This window comes from Chiloscyllium plagiosum, unplaced genomic scaffold (genome assembly GCF_037043375.1).
Source record: "Chiloscyllium plagiosum isolate Xiang-an unplaced genomic scaffold, Cpla_swu_hap1 HiC_scaffold_4, whole genome shotgun sequence".
Lineage (NCBI taxonomy): Eukaryota > Metazoa > Chordata > Chondrichthyes > Orectolobiformes > Hemiscylliidae > Chiloscyllium > Chiloscyllium plagiosum.
In genome coordinates this window covers 45,876,292-45,894,790 of record NW_028270142.1, presented here as the reverse complement: position 1 = coordinate 45,894,790, position 18,499 = coordinate 45,876,292, and the positions used below count along the sequence as shown (strand labels likewise).

The window sequence follows — 18,499 nt, the reverse complement described above, 5'->3', positions numbered from 1 at the left end:
GGGTAGAAGTGCTAAATTATGAAAACTAGCTACATAAATTGGTTTGTATTCTTTTGAGTTCAGTCAATTAAGTGCTGACCAAATCGTGGGGTTCAAAATACTTGTGCAGTGCAATTGGTATGGCAATGAGGAGCTTTTCCTCTGGTTGAGGTACCTAGAAAGAAAAGGCATAAGCAGTAAATTAATACAAAAAATGATTGAAATTAGGATTCACGTGTTCATGCAAAGGCAATGGTAATTGAAACAGGGTCCCAAAACATCAGTAGATTTGAAATTTTACATGCTGATGTGTTATATTTTTATTGGGGAAGGTAACATCAGGTGTGTTGCAAAGGTAAGTAAATGTTGTTGAGATAAAGGACAATCATCATTGAATTGAATAGTGTAATGAGGATGGGAAGCTGAAGGATGGATTTTCTTCAAAAAAAGTTATTCCATTCACACTATTATACCTATAGCACAGTAAAATGTTTCGAAGAATATTAAGAGAAGAGACAAATAAAGATATCACCATCACAAGCATGCAGATACCCCAAGGCACATCTCATAGTGAATCATAGTTTTAGAAAACTATGCCAAATATTATCAGGGACAGCAATTCATTAGCATTGTAAGTCTCTCTGATACCTGTGAACAATGGGAAACACCTCCAGGAGACCTCAGGATCCAAAATAACCCAGAAATTCTGAGGATCCAATGCACTGGGAATGTGTTCTAGATACTTCATGAGCACTCTATATGGATGTATAGGAGATATGGAGTAGATGATAAGGTTTAAAAATCACTTGAAAAAGGGTGATGGAATCTAGCAATACCATTTGTAGAGCCATATCATATGTCTGACAGCAATAGGGGAGAGTCTTTAGGGAGGATTCAAGAGAGATGTCCACGTTTTCATTGCACTGTTGTTGTACCACAGCCTAGGACCATGAACAAGAGTTTAAAAGCACAGGGAATGAGACTTCATGTTCTGGACTAGGATCTTGGTCACCAGGATGTGAAAAAAGTTTCTTGCAGAAGATCTTGTCATAGTATATTAGTAGGAGACCAGATATTTGGAAGGGAGGGCCCAGATGCACTACATTGGTCTGGAATGGACTGCCTTTAGCCTCAGTTGACAACAGCACACACGTTCCCACCAACATAGTGCCACCTTTCCTTTCCAACTAACTCACTTCGTATTTTAGACAATGAAGTAATTCTCCTTCTCTACTTTCTCTATCAATAACAAGTTCCTGACTTCAAGTTATGATCTCAAGGTATCAAGCACACTATATAAACATAAATCTTCACAGCAGAACAAAAATTGCCTCAGAATATGCTATCAAGTCCATTGTTTATCCAGCTTACTTTTAGTATCTTGGATTAGGAGCATCGGGAGAGGATGAAACCCTCAAGTCTATTCTGCAATTTAAATGGATCATGGTTGGTCTCTATTTTAACTATGTTTACTTGCTTTCATCTGTACTCCTCAATACCATTGCATCACAGTCAGTCTCTGGTGTGAAACTTTCATCTGATGCAAAACCCCAATTGTAATTAGATCTTTATGGTCCCTTTGTGTATCTTGACATCACCTCTGAATAGTCACTCTAATTTTAAGTTTAAGCCTCATTATATAGGAAGCCAAGGGAAATAGTTGCTCCCCATCTATGCTGTCAACTCTTTTACTCATTTTGGACACCTCAAGAAGATCACCCCTTAATCTTTTACACTTGAAGTCCTTTCTATACTTAAGATGCTAAATATTGCTCTCAAAGTTTTAAAATTTAGTCCACAATATACCTGTAGGACCTGAAAACCTTCAAGTATTTTTCTTAGAAGAGTAGCATGTCAACTAAAAACAAAAACAGAAAATGTTAGAAACACCTAGCAGGTCAAACAGGATCAATGGGAAAAAAAATAAAGTTAACATTTCATGTTGGTGACCAGCTGTCAGAGTACACCTGTTCAGCATTTTCTGCTTTTATTTCAGAGTTTTTGCATCAACAGTATTTTACTATGGCAAAATTTTAACTGAGTTTGGGGTCAACGTGACAAAGAGACGACTTACAATAACTTATAATACTCTGCACCCAATCGGAATGAATGCTTCATTTCAAATTCATTTTCACTTAGCAAAGAACAAACTATAATCTCTTCAATTTTTCAAATGAGAAAAGAAATCTATTCTCAATTTTTAAACAAGCCTGTGGAAATCGCAATTGAAGGGTGGAGAGCAAACTTAATTGTGATTCATTGCATATCCTTGGAGCTGTCAATACTGGGGAATGTTAGAGATTTATGATCAAAAAGAGCAACATCACAAATTATTTAAACTGATGGAACGGTGTTCATTTTTCATTGCACATATTTTAAAGCAGAATACACTTGAGATTATTCTAAATACCATTGACCGCATTGGTCAATAAGGGGAACCAGGTAATCTCATTGCTGGATAATGTCCTGAAACTTCAAGTTTTTTTACATGATGTTGGAAATATATTTATTTCACTGACATTGCAGTGGATACAGAATCTTTGAATATTTTTAAGGCAGAGGTAGATAGATTCTTGATTACCAACAGGATGTAAGATCATTGGGATACGCATAAATGTAGAATTGTGGTTAAAATCGTATCAGCCATGACCTTATTGAATGGCAGAGCAAGCTTGAAGGGCAAGTGACTTAGCCTTGTTCTTTATTTGTATGATACAGTTGTACACAATAATGTTAGTGCTAATGAGATTTTAAGTTTAATGGGACGAATATGTTTTTCTCAGTGTATTTTCTGAGTGGCAGACAAATGTGATTAAGGCTACTTACCTTTTATGAAAATTAAAAGTCCATGCATAAATAATATTTGCTGTGCTTCCTACAAAAAGCAGGCACACTGCTCTTCACAGGTGATAGCCAATTCTCTGAGGCAAAAACTGATGATGGGATCAGATTAGAAAAAAAAAGAAAGGAGATAGCTTTGTATGTATATGGTACCTTGAAACACTCCAAAACATTTTAAACTCAATGGAATACCTTCTGAAGCAATACCACTGTTGTAACAGTTAAAAGGCACAATCCAATTTGTACACAGCAAGATCTCAAAAAGCAGTAATGAAATACTATCTTAAATTTTAAACTTTGTGAAATAAGGCTTAGTGAGTTTACTCTCCAGTCCGTTTCAAAGTCTGCTGGAAAATAACATTCCCAAAACCTTAAAAAATTAGGGGAGGTGACGACAACAATAATTTGCATTTTGCAGCACTTTATAAAATACCCTATTTAAAATAAATTTCAGAAATCTGTGCTTTAGCTCATATGGTATATAAAGAACTAATAGAACTTAAAATTGTAAAGCTTTCTGCAATGTGTATTTAGCAAAGCAAGCACCTTTGTATTGTGTGTTACCTTTGTGTGTAGATGAGGTTAAGATTGTCACTGACGGCGTACATGAGACACAGAGTGTGATGACTATAGTAGATTTAGAGAAGTGATTACACAGCAGGATCAGTCAGATAGATGGTTGACCGTCAGGAAAGGTAAGAAGGTGGTTCAGAAGTCTCAGCTATTCCTCTCAAACAGATAATCCTTTTTGGGTACAGTAGAAAGAGTTAGTCTCAGAGGAAAAGAGAAGTGGTAGCTAGATCTTGGGCACTAAAAATGAATCTTACGTTAAACAGGATTTGTCAAGATTTATAAGAATAATTGTTATAGGGGACTCTCAGGAGAAAGGAGATCCTGTGCCAGTGAGTGTGAATCTAGGATAGTATATTGCTTTTCTGGTGCTAGGGTTAAGGACATCTCAAAACACTTGAAGCATATTGTCAAATGGGAGAGTGAGAAGTGGTATGTTGTCATACACATTGGAGGGAATTATATAGTTAGGGAAAGGGTTAAGGCTTTGCAAAATAAATATCAGAGGTTAGTTAGGCTAAAAAAAAACAGAACAGCAAAAGTAGTAATCTCTGGTTTACTTCCAGTGCCAAGTACTAATGAAGGAAGGAATTAAAGGATAGGGGAGAAAAATCAACAGCTGAAGATGTGGTGCAATGTGCAGGAATTCAGTGTCTTGGATCAGTGGGATCACTTCTGGGACAGAAGAGACCTGTTCAAAAAGGATGGGCTTCACCTGGAGTGGAGAGGGACCAATATCCTAATGAGGAGAGTTCCTAGTTCTATTTCAGGAACCTGTTAACATTCAGTTGTGGGGGCCTTCCTATATAACAGTGAAAATAGAAAGAAAGATTAGTATGATTCTGAATCAGAAAAGAGCAATGTTAATTAGAAAATACAAACAGCTAAACAGAGACCAAAATAATTCTGAAGAATTAAACTGCAAGAGGTTTTACAGGTAAGGTTGATGAACTCAGGGCATGTATGGGAACATGGGACTGGAACGTTGTAGCTATTACAGAAACTTGGTAGATGGAATGACAGGACTGGCAGTTGAATGTCTGCATTTTCAATGTTATAGGAAGAATAGAAAAAGATGGAAGAGTGAGAGCTGCATTTTTGATTAAGGAGAACATTACTTCTGCAACTAGAGAAAATATTTCTGAGAAATCATTTCATGAAAATATATTGGTTGAAATTAGAAATAAGAAAGGGATGATCACCTTGATTGGATTGAACAAAGCACCCCGCTCACCCCAACCCCCAGTAGTCAGAAGGAAATTGAGAAGCAAATATGCAGAGATATCTCAAATATATATATAAGAATAAGGTTGTAATAGTAGGAGATTTTAAATTTCCAAACATTGACAGGAACTGCCAAAATGTTAAAGGGTTGGATGGTTTGTTAAATGTGTTCAAGAAAATTTTCTTTATCAATATGCAAATATTCCTACTATAGAAGGAGCAAAACTTGACCTTCCCTTGAGAAATAAGTTACAGCATTGAAACAAATCCTTTGGTCCAACTTGTCCATGCGGACCAGATATCCCAACCCAATCTAGTCCCACCTGCCAGCACCCAGCCCATATTCCTCCAAACTCTTCCTATTCATATACCCATCCACATGCCTTTTAAATGTTGCAATTGTACCAGCCTCCACCACTTCCTCTCGCAGCTCATTCCATAAATGTACCATGCTCTTTGTGAAATAATTGCCCCTTAGGTCCCTTTTATATCTTTCCCCTCTCACCTTAAACCTATGCTCTCTACTTCTAGACTTCCCAACTCCATGGAAAAGACTTTGTCTATTTATCCTATCCATGCCCCTTATGATTTTATAAACCTCTATAAAGTCATCACTCAGCCTCCAACATTCCAGGGAAAACAGCCCTAGCCTATTCAACCTCTCCCTATAGCTCATATCCTCCAACCCTGGCAACATCCTTATAAATCTTTTCTGAACCCTGTCAAGTTTCACAACATTTTTCTGATAGGAAGGAGACCAGAGTTGCATGCAATATTCCAACAGTGGCCTAACCAATGTCCTGTACAGCCACAACATGACCTCCCAACTCCAGTACTCAATACTCTGACCAATAAAGGAAAGCACACCAAATGCCTCCGTCACTATCCTATCTATCTGCAACTCCACTTTCAAGGAGCTATGAACCTGCACTCCAAGGTCTTTTTGTTCAGCAACACTCCCTAGGACCTTACCATTAAGTGTATAAGTCCTGCTAAGATTTGCTTTCCCAAAATGCAGCACCTTGCATTTATCTAAATTAAACTTCATCCTATTGTAATTCGAGGTAATCTTCTTATTTTGTTGTCATCTGCAAACTTACTAACTATACCTCTTGTGCTCATATCCAAATCATTTATATAAATGATGAAAAGTAGTGGATCCTTGTGGCACTCCACTTCAGGCTCCAGTCTGAAAAGCAACCCTCCACCACCACTCTCTGTCTTCTACCTTTGAGTTAGTACTGTATCAAAATCGCTAGGTCTCCATGTATTCCATGAGATCTAACCTTACTAACCAGTCTCCCATGGGGGACCGTGTCGAACGCCTTACTGAAGTCCATATAGATCATGTCTACCGCTCTGCCCTCATCAATCCTCTTTGTTACTGCTTCAAAAAAAACTCAATTAAGTTTGTGTGATGTGATTTCCCAAGCACAAAGCCATGTTGACTATCCCTAATCAGTCCCTGCCTTTCCAAATACATGTACATCCTGTCCCTCAGGATTATCTCCAATAACTTGCCCACCACGTCAGGCTCACCGGTCTATAGTTCCCTGGCTTGTCCTTACCACCTTCCTGAAACAGTGGCACCATGTTAGCCAACCTCCAGTCTTCTGGCACCTCACCTGTGACCATAGATGATACAAATATCTCAGCAAGAGGAACAGTAATCACTTCCCTAGCTTCCCACAGAGTTCTAGGGTGCACCTAATCAGGTCCTGGGAATTTGTCCACTTTTATGTGCCTCAACACATCCAGCACTTCCTCCTCTGTAATATGGATATTTTTCAAGATGTCACCATATATTTCCCTACATTCTATATCTTCCATGTCCTTTTCCACAGTAAACACCGATGTAAAATACTCGTCTAGTATCTCCCCCATCTCCTGCGGCATCAAACAAAGGTCGCCTTGCTGATCTTTGAGGGGCCCTATTCTCTCCCTAGTTACCCTTTTGTCATTAATATATTTGTAAAAGCCTTTGGAGTCTCCTTAACTTTACTTACCAAAGCCATCTCATGTCCCCTTTTTGCCCTCCTGATTTCCCTCTTAAGTATACTCCTACTGCCTTTATACTCTTCTAAGGATTCACTCAATCTACTCTGTCTATACCTGACATATGCTTCCTTCTTTTTCTTAACCAAACCCTCAATTTCTTTCGTCATCCAGCATTCCCTATACCTACCAGCCTTTCCATTCACCCTAATAGGAATAAACTGTCTCCAGACTCTCATCTGATTTCTGAAGGCTTCCCATTTGCCAGCCGTCCATTTACCTGTAAACATCTGCCCCCAATCTGCTTTTGAAAGTTCTTGCCTAATACCATCAAAATTGGCCTTTCTCCAATTTAGAATTTCAACTTTTAGATCTGGTCTATCCTTTTCCATCACTATTTTAAAACTAATAGATTTATGGTCGCTGACCCCAAAGTGCTCCCCCACTGACACCTCAGTCATCTACCCTGCCTCATTTCCCAAGAGTAGGCCAGGGTTTGCACCTTCTCTAGTAGGTACATTCACAGACTGACTCAGAAAATGTTCTTGTACACACTTAACAAATTCCTCTCCATCTAAACCCTTAACGCTATGGCAGTCCCAGTCTATGTTCGGAAAGTTAAAATCCCTACCATAACCACTGTATTATTCTTACAGATAACGGAGATCTCCTTATAAATTTGTTTCTAAATTTCCCTCTAGCTATTAGAAGTCTATAATACAATCCCAGTAAGGTGATCATCCCTTTCTTATTTCTCAGGTCCAGCAAAATAACTTCCCTGGATATATTTCCGGGAATATCCTCCCTCAGTACAGCTGTAATGCTATCCCTTATGAAAAACGCTACTCCCCCTCCTCTTTTGCCTCCCTTTCTGTCCTTCCTGTAGCATTTGTATCCTGGAACATTAAGCTGCCAGTCCTGTCCATCCCTGAGCCATGTTTCTGTAATTGCTATGATATCCCAGTCCCATGTTCCTTAACAAGCCTTCCCTGTTAGGTCTCTTGCATTAAAATAAATGCAGTTTAATTTATAAGTCCTACCTTGTTCTCTGCTTTGTCCCTGCTTGCCTTGACTGTTTGATTCGCTTCTGTTCTCAACTGTACCAGTCTCAGATTGACCACTTTCCTCACTATCTCCCTGGTCCCACTCCCTCCACCTTACTAGTTTAAATCTTCGTGAGCAGCTCTAGCAAATTTCCCTGCCAGTATATTCGTTCCCTTCCAATTCGATGCAATCCGTCCTTCTTGTATAGGTCACTTCTCCCCCAAAATAGCTTCCAATGATCCAAAAATGTGAATCCTTCTCCCTTATATGAGCTTCTTAGCCATGCATTCATCTGCTCTATCCTCATTTTCCTGCCCTCACTAGCTCACAGCACCGGAAGTAAATCAGATATTACTACTCTTGCGGACCTCCTTTTTAAATTCCTGCCTAACTCTGTTATCTCCCTTCAGAATCTCAAACTTTTCCCTTCCTATGTTGTTGGTTCTAATGTGTACAATGACCTTCTGCTGGCCCCTCTCCCCCTTGAGAACATTCTGCACCCTCTCTCAGACATCCTTGATCCTGGTACCAGGGAATCAGCACACTGTCTGTCTGTCTGTCTGTACCTTGGACTAGAGAGTCCCCTAACACAGTTGATCTCTTGGTGCCTGATGTACCCCTCATTGCATTAGAGCCAGTTTAAATACCAGAAAACTGGCTGTTCATGCTACATTCCCCTGAGAATCCATCACCCACTATATTTTCCAAAACAGAATAAGTTTTGAAATGGGGATAGCCACAGAAGACGCCTGCACTACCTGCCTACCTCGCTTCCCTTTCCTGGAGTTAACCCATCCATGTGACTGTATCTGTGACTTTTTCCCCTTCCTATAACTGCCATCCATCACATCCCCTTGCCCTTGTAAATTCCTCACTGCCTCTAACTGTCTCTCCAACAGATCCATTTGATCTGATAGGATTCGCAACCAACGGCATTTATTGCAGATATAATCCTCAGTAACGTGTAAACTCTCCCCGAACTCCCATATCAGACAAGAAGAGCATTTCACTCTACTTTAGGCCATTTTGCTTCTTTCAATCTGGGCGGCACGGTGGCACAGTGGTTAGCACTGCTGCCTCACAGCGCCTGAGACCCGGGTTCAATTCCCGCCTCAGGCGACTGACTGTGTGGAGTTTGCACGTTCTCTGCGTGGGTTTCCTCCGGGTGCTCCGGTTTCCTCCCACAGTCCAAAAGATGTGCAGGGTCAGATGAATTGGCCATGCTAAATTGCCCGTAGTGTTAGGTAAGGGGTAAATGTAGGGGTATGGGTGGGTTTCGCTTCGGCGGGTCGGTGTGGACTTGTTGGGCCGAAGGGCCTGTTTCCACACTGTAATGTAATGTAATCTAATCTACAAACCCAGAAAATAGCACTGTCTTATTCCTCTACAAAACACTGCTCCAGATTACATTAATACTTCTGTCTTATATTTTTAAGTTTAAGCAAGAGACATATCTCAATATAATATATAATCAAGAAAGAAACCACTTTACTCACTACTGCAGATTTAGTGTAAGGCCATGCTTAAAATATTCATTTATCTGATTCTCTGCTGTGACCTCTCCCAAACAGGTTCCTCCAAGATGAGTTGTGATTTTCACTGTTTATTAATTTTCCCAGATGCACACCAATGTCCAGCAATACATGAATTCAAACAGCAAAGGCAGTCACTGCGCAGGTTCACTGCTGTGTCAGTTAGCAGTGTGGGTTTCTTTCTTTCTTTCTGTCTCACTCTCTCCTGCACGGACCTCACCAAATGCTTTCTTTGTATGTTCCACTCCCTTTTAAAAGTGCTGTTGTTTTGACTTTTTTTTCTCCAAAGTTTGAAAACAATGCAACAGTATATAAAACTGTAATTGCTGCTCCTGGAATTTGAGGAAATCACCTCCAACACCTAAAATACATCAAAAAAGGAGCAGCTTGTTACAGCCAGAAATTTTTCCCGTCCTCCACCTTGAGTTCTTAATTGGAGTAAGGCAAATCTTAAGGGTATGAAACAAGAACTTTCAAAAGTTGATTGGAGTAGACAGTTTGCAGGTAAAGGGATGACCAGCCAGTGGGAGCCCTCTGAAAGTGTGATAACAAGACTTCAGAGACATTATGTTCCTGCCAGAGCGAAAGGCAAGGCTGGTAAGATTAGGGAACAATAGATGAATAAAGTTTTTGAGGTTCTAGTCAAGAAATAAAAAAGAATCATAAAATTGATAGAGACAGCTGGGTTCAACTGAATCTCTTGAGGAGTATTAAGAGGGTAGGGGCCATTCTTAAGGAGGAAATCAGAAAGGCAAAGAGGGGAAATGAGATAGTCCAAGATAATCCAACAAAATTCTACAAATAAATTAAGAGTAATACAACAACTAAAGAATGAATAGAGCCCCTTAACTATCAATGCATTGAACCTCAGGAGATGGGAGAGTTATTAAATGAATATTTTATGTCAGTTTTTGCTGTTGAGAAAGAAATGGAGCCTTGAGGACTCTGGGAAATAAATACTGATGTTTTGAAAACAGTCCACATTTCAAAAGAGGAAGTGCTGGAGGTCTTAGAAAACATAATGGTATATAAACCTCCAGGACCTGATCAATGATGTTGTGGGAAGTTGGGGAGGAAAGGAAGGACTGGTGGGTGGCTAATGTTGTGCCACTGTTTAAGAAAGGCTGGAAGGAGAAACTTGGAAACTGTACACCTGTGCGTCTGACATCAGTAATAGGTAAGTTGTTGGAAGTGATTCTGAAAGAAAGGATTTACATGCATTTGGAGAGACAAGGATTGATTAGAGATAGTCAGCAAGGGTTTGTGCGAAGAAAATAGTGTCACGCAAACTTTATTGAGTATTTTAGTAAAGTAATCAAAAAGATTAATGAGGACAGAGTAGTAGACATTTACTTGGACTCGAAAAGGCCTTTGAAAAGACTCTGCATGTTAGACTAATTGATAAAATTAAATCACTTGGGATTCAGGGTGAGCTTGCCAAATGGATACAAAAGTAGCTTTATGATCGGAGACAGAGGGTGGTAGTGGGGGATTATTTTTCAGATTGGAGGCCTGTGATCAGCTGTGACCTACAGGAATTGGTACTGAGTCCACTTTTGTTTGTCATTTATATTAATGATTTGAATGAGAATATAGGAGGCATAGTTCGTAAATTTGCAGAAATCAGCAAAATTGGTGGGAGAGTAAACAGTAAAGATTATCAAAGATTACAAAGAGATCTTGAACAACTGGGACAATGGGCTGAGGAACAGCAGATAGAGATTAACTTGGATTAATGCGAGATCTTGCATTTTGGTAATACAAACACGGACAGGATTTATACTGCTAATGGTAGGGCCCTGAATAGTGTTGTAGAACAGAGACCCCCCCTAGGGGTTCAGGTACATAATTCTTTGAAATTTGCATCACAGGTAGACAAGGTGGCATTTAGCACAATGATGAATGAAATTCTGTAAGACTTTATTTGGTATGGTACCTTTGGGTGTTTCACTGTGTTAAATTTGCTACATACAATGCAATTCTTTGTTTGTGGAAGTTGGGAGGCTGAAAATTAGCAATCAGAAATTGAATGTATTTTATACATAACAATTGAAATGTACTATTAAATTATTTACATTAAATTACACACATAACAGCAGTTAAGACAATAGAAAATTGTACAAGACAATTTTTTTGAGAAAGTAAAATTTCATTTTGTAATCCAACTGGATGTGTGCCATGCTTGCAGGTACAAAATATGGAATCATAGATTTATATGAATTCTAAGCATGATTTTATTACCAATGATTTTAATTGCACATGTTTATATCTATTTTCACCCCTCAACTCTTATCATCACAGACTGAACCTGCACAGCTCCTGACAATATAAAGATAACAATATTGAAATTCTTCATAATTATTTGATTGAGACAAAATGATGTTGGAACATTTCTCCTCTGTGACATACTGTGTGAGAGGACGTTGACAGAGGTGCTGTTGTAATTCTTATGGTGAGACATTACACCGGTCCAATAGTCAGAGAAGGTGAAATTTCATTCTGTATATCTGCTGACGTCTTATAGCCCATGTACTTACAGCAAAAAAAAATGCGAAGGGCTTGATTGTTTCTTTTGTGTTTACTTTTTAGGGGTGGAGGGGGTTGTATGTGTGCATGCGCATCTTTGTTACTGTATGCAAACCTTGACATTAGTTACTGGCTGTGCCCTTTTGACAACTGTATGGTGATAGAGATAAATGAAGAGGCTGCAGTGCTCACCTCATTGTCCCATCTGCACTTTGCAGTTAAAGCAAGAGGTTCACTCTTCCAGGCAGAAGACTGCATATCTTTAAAAAAACCCTGCACACCAATGTTCATTTTAGCTAACAGAAATCCTTTTCAATCTTGATATCCAATGGAGCTGGCTTGCTAATTCTATTACCAATTTTTCTTTGTTGAAGGAACAGTCCTTTACTGTGCACAACTCAAGCTATCACCTGCTTACCCTCCTCAGCAGATCAATAGCATCTAGTTAAGTGGATGAAAAGGCTAAATGTGACTCTCGCTTGCAATGCCAGGGGTTATTCGGCTTTTAAATGGTACACTTGTGCTTCATTTCAGCATGTTAAAATCAGTTCCCAGGTGGTCTAGATTTCATAACCTTTTTTTATTATTAAGGATCTGTCATCCTTTTTCTTTACTTCCCTAGCTTCAATGCTGCAATAAGTCACAAGAAAACTGCTGCTTGCATAACCATCACGCGGGAAACTGCATTATACTCCAAAGTTTCTAGCCATACATCTCGAATAGCAAAACCCACAATGGTTTTAATGCAAGCAAAATCAATAAATATTAACCTTTTCTGACACTTCCTATACTGATACTTTATCAACTCCTGTCAACTTATACAATAAAAAGCCAGTGATACATTGCATTTTTTAAACTAAGAATCAATGATAGATTAGATAATCAATGCAGATTAGCAAAGATTCAATATTAATTACTTTTTACAAAAATGGCAATGCATGACACGCAAGAAGAATTTCAGCTGCATGATAAAACTGTCTCAGTGTTCAGGCATTAATCAAATTGCCCACTTTAACATTAATATTTCAGGATTACATTTAAAGTTACAAAAAGATACACACATGAGGGAAAACGTTACTATCAGCATGCACTCTGGAATTTTGCCAATGTCTTTTAAGTAGGTTAATGCAGAACTACATTAGTTTCCCATGATACAGCAATGACTATACTTAAACAGTAAATGTCATGGACTGAAAGCAGTTTAGAATGTCCTTAGGACATGAAAGGTGTTATGTAAATGCAAATTATTTCTTTAGGTCCATGGTATCAATACAATGGAAGCGCAGTTGACTTCATAACTTGAAAAAATTATCGAAGGGAAGCATTGTTTCTATTCAAAATTTATAGAAGATACTGATCATTTGAGTTTACAGTCAATGGCAGGTCAGCCAGATCCTTGTAATCTGGAAACACAATGGTAACAATCTATGTAGCATTTTAACTTGGGGGTTTTGCTGATCAAAGCAATGGAGCCTGGGGCATAATTTTACAGGGCACCTTCAAGGGACTTTGAAGGTGAAGAGTTGGTGTAATCTTTGAGGTAGCATTCTCACTTCCCCAGAGTCCTGATGAAAGGTTCCGAGCTGAAAGATCAACTCCACTGCTCCTCTTATGCTGCTTGACCTGCTGTGCTTTTTCCAACTCCACACTATATTGACTTCCCCCTTCTTAACTTGCTACTAATAGCCTAATTAATGATCACTTAAGGGTTGCTTCTTCACAATCTTAGTTCTGAAGAGGAGAAGCTGATGTCAGGAAAGCCTCCTAGGTTACCCACATTGAGCATCCAGGGATGCACATTGGGTTGTATTTAATGCTGATGTAGCCATGCTCCTGATGGCACTGTTGGATCTACAGACCTGCTGGCCAATAAAATTGTTCGAATGTCTGAGGTAGGGCTTCCTCTGGAGTGAGGGACAGAAGTCCTGCCTCCAGCCAATTCATGCTGACAGTGGGGCTGCCAACTGCAAAGGGGATGCATTTTCTCCCAACATGTTCAACCATCTCAGGGATGCTGAGTAAATTCTTGCAAATTCTAGCATGTACTTCTAGAATGACAGACATCCACAGTTCAGGGAAGGTGATAATCTAGTGATATTATCACTAGACTGTTAATCCAGACACCCCATTATGTTCTGGGAACCCAACTCACCATAGCAGATGGGGGAATCTGAATTCAATAAATATCTGGAATTAACATTCTCATGGTGATTGTCAGAAAAACCCGCCCGGTTTCACGAATAACCCTTAAGGGAAGAAAATCTCCCATCCTTACCTACTGTGGCCTATATGTCACTCCAGACCGGCAGCAATGTGGTTGACTCTCAACTGCCACTCAGTTACTTGCTACAAAGTCTCAAAGAAGAAATGAAAGCAAACAGACCACCTAATATTGACTTAGATATTGGAAATGACCCTGTCAAGTCCTCCTTACTAACATTTTGGTGCTAATACCAAAACTAGGAGAGCTGTCTCACAGATTAGTCAAGCAACAGACTGACAGTCATACTCATAGAATCATACCCGACAATGTCCCTGATACCACAGTCACTAACTACGTCCTGTCTCATTGGCAGGCCAGGCCCAGCAGAGGTGGCAGCATCTTGGTATCCAGTGGGGATGGAGTTGCCCTCAATGTTGTCTCCAGATACAGTAAAATCTCATGGCGCTAGTCAAACATGGGCAAGCAAGTCTCCTGTTGATTATTGCTTTCCATCCTCCCTCAACTGGGAACATCACCACCTGCAAGTTCCCCTTCAAGCCACTCACCATTCTGACTTGGAAATATATTGCCATCCCTTCAACGTCACTAGGTCAAAATCCTGGAATTCCATCCCTGACATCATTGTGTGTCTAACTACAGCACATGAACTGCAGCAGTTCAAGAAGACAGCTCACCCGCACTTTCTCAAGGGTATCTAGGAATGGGCAATGCATGTTGAGCTGTCCAGTGATGCCCATGTCACTTGAGTGAATTTTAAAAAATCATGGTCTACACTCCAACAATTTAAGTACAACATAACCACTACATTTCTGCAATGAGTTATATATTTACAAGTGAAGGTCTGATTTACACTAATTAAAATCCATTCTCTTGCAGAGTCAAAATTGCAAGAGAATGGATTGAGTCAAAATTGAGCCACTAATTAATCTCTGACCGTTACTATGTGTTCACAACACTTCCAATGATAGGAGTGAAAGTCATAGCACAACTTCACCAGAAAAGGTCAGTCCTTTGTCCACAGTTTATCTTGGGCTATGAAGATTTCATTTCACATATCACTTCAGAGCAATCCTTGCAATGTAATCTGTTAGAGCTCTCAAACAACTGAAAACTTCCACCTATGAAGAAAAACTGAATGGACTGGTGTGTTTTTTTCTTTAGTACCTTCTCCTTTCAACTTAGGTGCCCGAACCACAGATCTATACTTGAAAGTATTCCCTCCTATTCCCCACCTGCAGATTTCTCATCAAGATCCACTACATTCCCTCTGGTTTCACCTTCCATCCCCACCAAGATCACTGTCCCTGTACCTAACTGGTCCTGGATTCTAGGAATTAGAATCTGAGGACTTCACATGGTCCCAACCCTGGCCAGGGTTGCTATTGGAATTAGAGAGCAGACAGGCAATTTGATTGACCAGATCTCTGAGGCAGCACATCCAAATCTCATCCCCAATTAATTAGCACCCTTCAGTGTGGCTTTACCGAGATTCATAGGGATGCATTCCTCACCATCTGAAAAATACTGCCCTAGTGTTAATTTGTCAAATCATACTCCAGTGTCAATACTGATATATGCAAATACTGTTCTTTCGGCACCCCCTCCAGTGTATTGCAAATTTATTATAACTCTGTAAACAGGATGAAGGAATTTGTAATATTACATTCCCTTCACACGAAAGCACCTTTCTTTTGCTGTTAAATTTGATGGAGAGGCCGGAGGCAGGGTATGGGAGAAAATACCAAGGGCAGATCTGTGGGGGGGTGTTTGGGGGCACCTGAATGGAAAGGAGAATGTGCTAGAATAAAGATTACAAGAGAAAACATGAGATTAAAAAAGTGATTATAAGTTTGCCCTCTATGATACACATTCTAACTTTGTGGCTTTAACCAGTTTTCTTGCAATAACTCTAAAGCTTTATTTCACTATATACATAAAGACAAGTAGATGGTGCAACACTAGCCCTTCCTTTTGTCACCCCAAGAGTTCAAAACATTTTTCTAGGTACATATTTTAACTAAGGCACATACTATAAACTGATTTTTCTTAACAGACATGTGCAACCAGCTGTCAATCATACTGATACTCAAAGAGAAAACTGATTTTTTTATCTATAAAGGAACTAACCTGTCTCAACTGACAACATAGGTATAAACTAATAAAGTTTGAGTATGAAGGAAATATGTTTGGCTGAATATTTGTCATAAATGGGAGTACAATATGTAAAGGGGGAAGATATATAGCATAGATTAAGGGCATTAGCAAAAGGCATAGAAAGTCGCATGGTCTATTGAGACCACTCCACCATTGAATAAGATCATAATTTCTGTATTAACTACATTTTCCAGTCTTAATTCTTGCTTCCTTTAGTGTCCAAAAATCAATCATTCCCAGTTTTGAATAAACTCATCAAATGAGCATCTATAACCTTTTGGAGTAGAATATTACAAAAATACACATTGTCATGATCAAAGAAATGTCTCCTCTTCCCTGACCAAAGTGGCTGGTCCCTTATATTACAATCCCTGGTTGTAAACTCTGCAGTCGAGGGAAACAGACTTTAAGGCCTCCAAGAATTTTAGACATTTTTGTGAGATCACTTTCTATTCTTCTAAATTCCAGAGAATGTAAGGCCATTCTGCTCAGTTTCTCCTAGAGGACAGACTTCTCATTCATGACTCAATCAAGTGAACTCTGTTGTAACCCCCTCCAAAGTATATGCTTCCTTAGGTAACAACAACCAAACAGTGCATAGTTACATGTGGTCTCACCAAAGTCTGACACAATTGGAGCAAAGTTTCCTTTTTCTGATACTACAAGGCCCTTACATATTTACAAACCACATGCATTCTTAATTGCTTGCTATACTTATGATTTGTGTAAAAGGACACCCAAATCCTACTGAATGTCAACAAGGAACCATCTTGAATATTCCATTAAAAATTCTGTTCTTTCATTCTTTCCACCAATGTGTACAATTTCAACCCCACATTACACTCAATTTGCCACCTATCGTCCAATCATTAACCAATTTCTTACACTTTACAGCCTTTTTGTCTGGTTTTCACAGCTTGCCTTCCTACCTAGCTTTGACCCATCAGCAATTTTGGATAGAATAAATTCAGTTACCTTATTTCAGGCATTTGTAAAGATTGTAAATATCTTCGTCTTGATCCTTGCAAAGCTACTAATTTTAAACAGACATCTAAAAATAATCTGTTTATTCCTACCCTCTATTTTCCACTGTTAACCCATTTTCAATTCATCACAACATATTACCTCTCAACCCAAAGACCCTAATCTTGTGTAACAAACTCCTCTGTGACATCCCATTGAATATCTTCTGAACATAAAAATATACTACATACTTGCTTCTCCTTACCCATTCTCCCTGTGACACCTTCAAAAAATCTCTAATAGATTTAATAAATAATTCTCCAAGAGTCTTCATAATAGAGTCCAGCATTTTCCTGTTATTGATGTCAAGTTAACTGGCTTGTAGTTCACGGTGTTTTTCTCCCTCCTGTTTTGAAGAATAGTATTACATTTGCTATCTTCCAATCCATGGGTGCTATTCTAGAATCGGGGGCAGTCTGGATGCTCAATACAATGCAACTAGTATCTGTGTAGTCACCTTTTGCAAATCTCCAGCGAATATAGGGCCAATAACTACGTTATCGGCCATCAAATCAATATGATTTCAGATCTTTTAATGCTATTATTTTTACCAATGCTTTTCCATGCTAATGTTAATTACTTTAACTTCCTCATCTCCATTTGGCTTTATATTCCCCACTTGCTCTGTTATTGTGTCCTCAGAAAAACATTTATTTAAAATCTCTACAATTTCCTTAGTTATCATATTAAGTTCCCCAATTTTTGTTCCTAAGGGACTCACATTTACTTTTATCACTCCCTTCCTTGTTTATGTACTTGGAAAAGCTTTTACAATTTGTTTTTATACTTGTTGCAGGTTAACTCCATTGCTATTTTATTCCTCTATCAATTTCTTGGGACATCCTTTGTTAATTTGTAAAACCCTCCCAATCTCTAGACTTTGTATTTTTTTGACAACATTACAAATTTATTAGCATTTTCACCAATTAACCATGATTGAGCCATTTCCCTAGTGGAGTTTTATTCCTTAAAAGAAGGTACATTTACTGAGAAGTATGAACTATTTAAATGTTTGTGACTGTATTGTGATCATATCTTTTAAACTAAGTCAAGTCTATCAGACCACAAGAGATAGGTACAAGGGTTGGTCATTGATCCTGCTCTGTCATTCAGTAGGATCATGGCTGATCCAACATTCCTCATGTCCAAATTTCCCAAACTACCTCAGTCAATTCACACTTCATATTTTCTAAGTGGCTTTGTTTAAATTTAAAAGCCTAGTTTCAGACTTAACCATAGCACTTTTAAACTTGTTATTACTGTATATATTATGATCACTTTTCCACACCCAGACAAACCTTTACCATCATACTAATTAAGCCTGTTTCATTAAACAACCCTATCCTCTTTACATTTGTTAGAGAAAATTGCCTCTGATGTATTCCAT

At 38.8% G+C, this 18,499-nt stretch overlaps 1 protein-coding gene across 4 annotated transcripts in view; it reads right to left on the bottom strand.

Moving 5' to 3' along the window:
* LOC122549216 (zinc finger protein 407) overlaps positions 1 to 18,499 on the bottom strand; it is a 525,130-nt gene that overhangs the window by 144,562 nt on the left and 362,069 nt on the right. Inside the window, exon 9 of one of the 4 annotated variants that reach the window (XM_087986221.1) lies at positions 9,350 to 9,546. The exons of the other annotated variants lie outside the window; for them this stretch is intronic. Within the exon in view, the coding sequence (XP_087842347.1) occupies positions 9,437 to 9,546 (110 nt within the window). The 3' untranslated portion in view covers positions 9,350 to 9,436. Of the gene's footprint in view, positions 1 to 9,349; positions 9,547 to 18,499 lie in introns of those variants that run through there. 4 annotated transcript variants of the gene reach the window in all.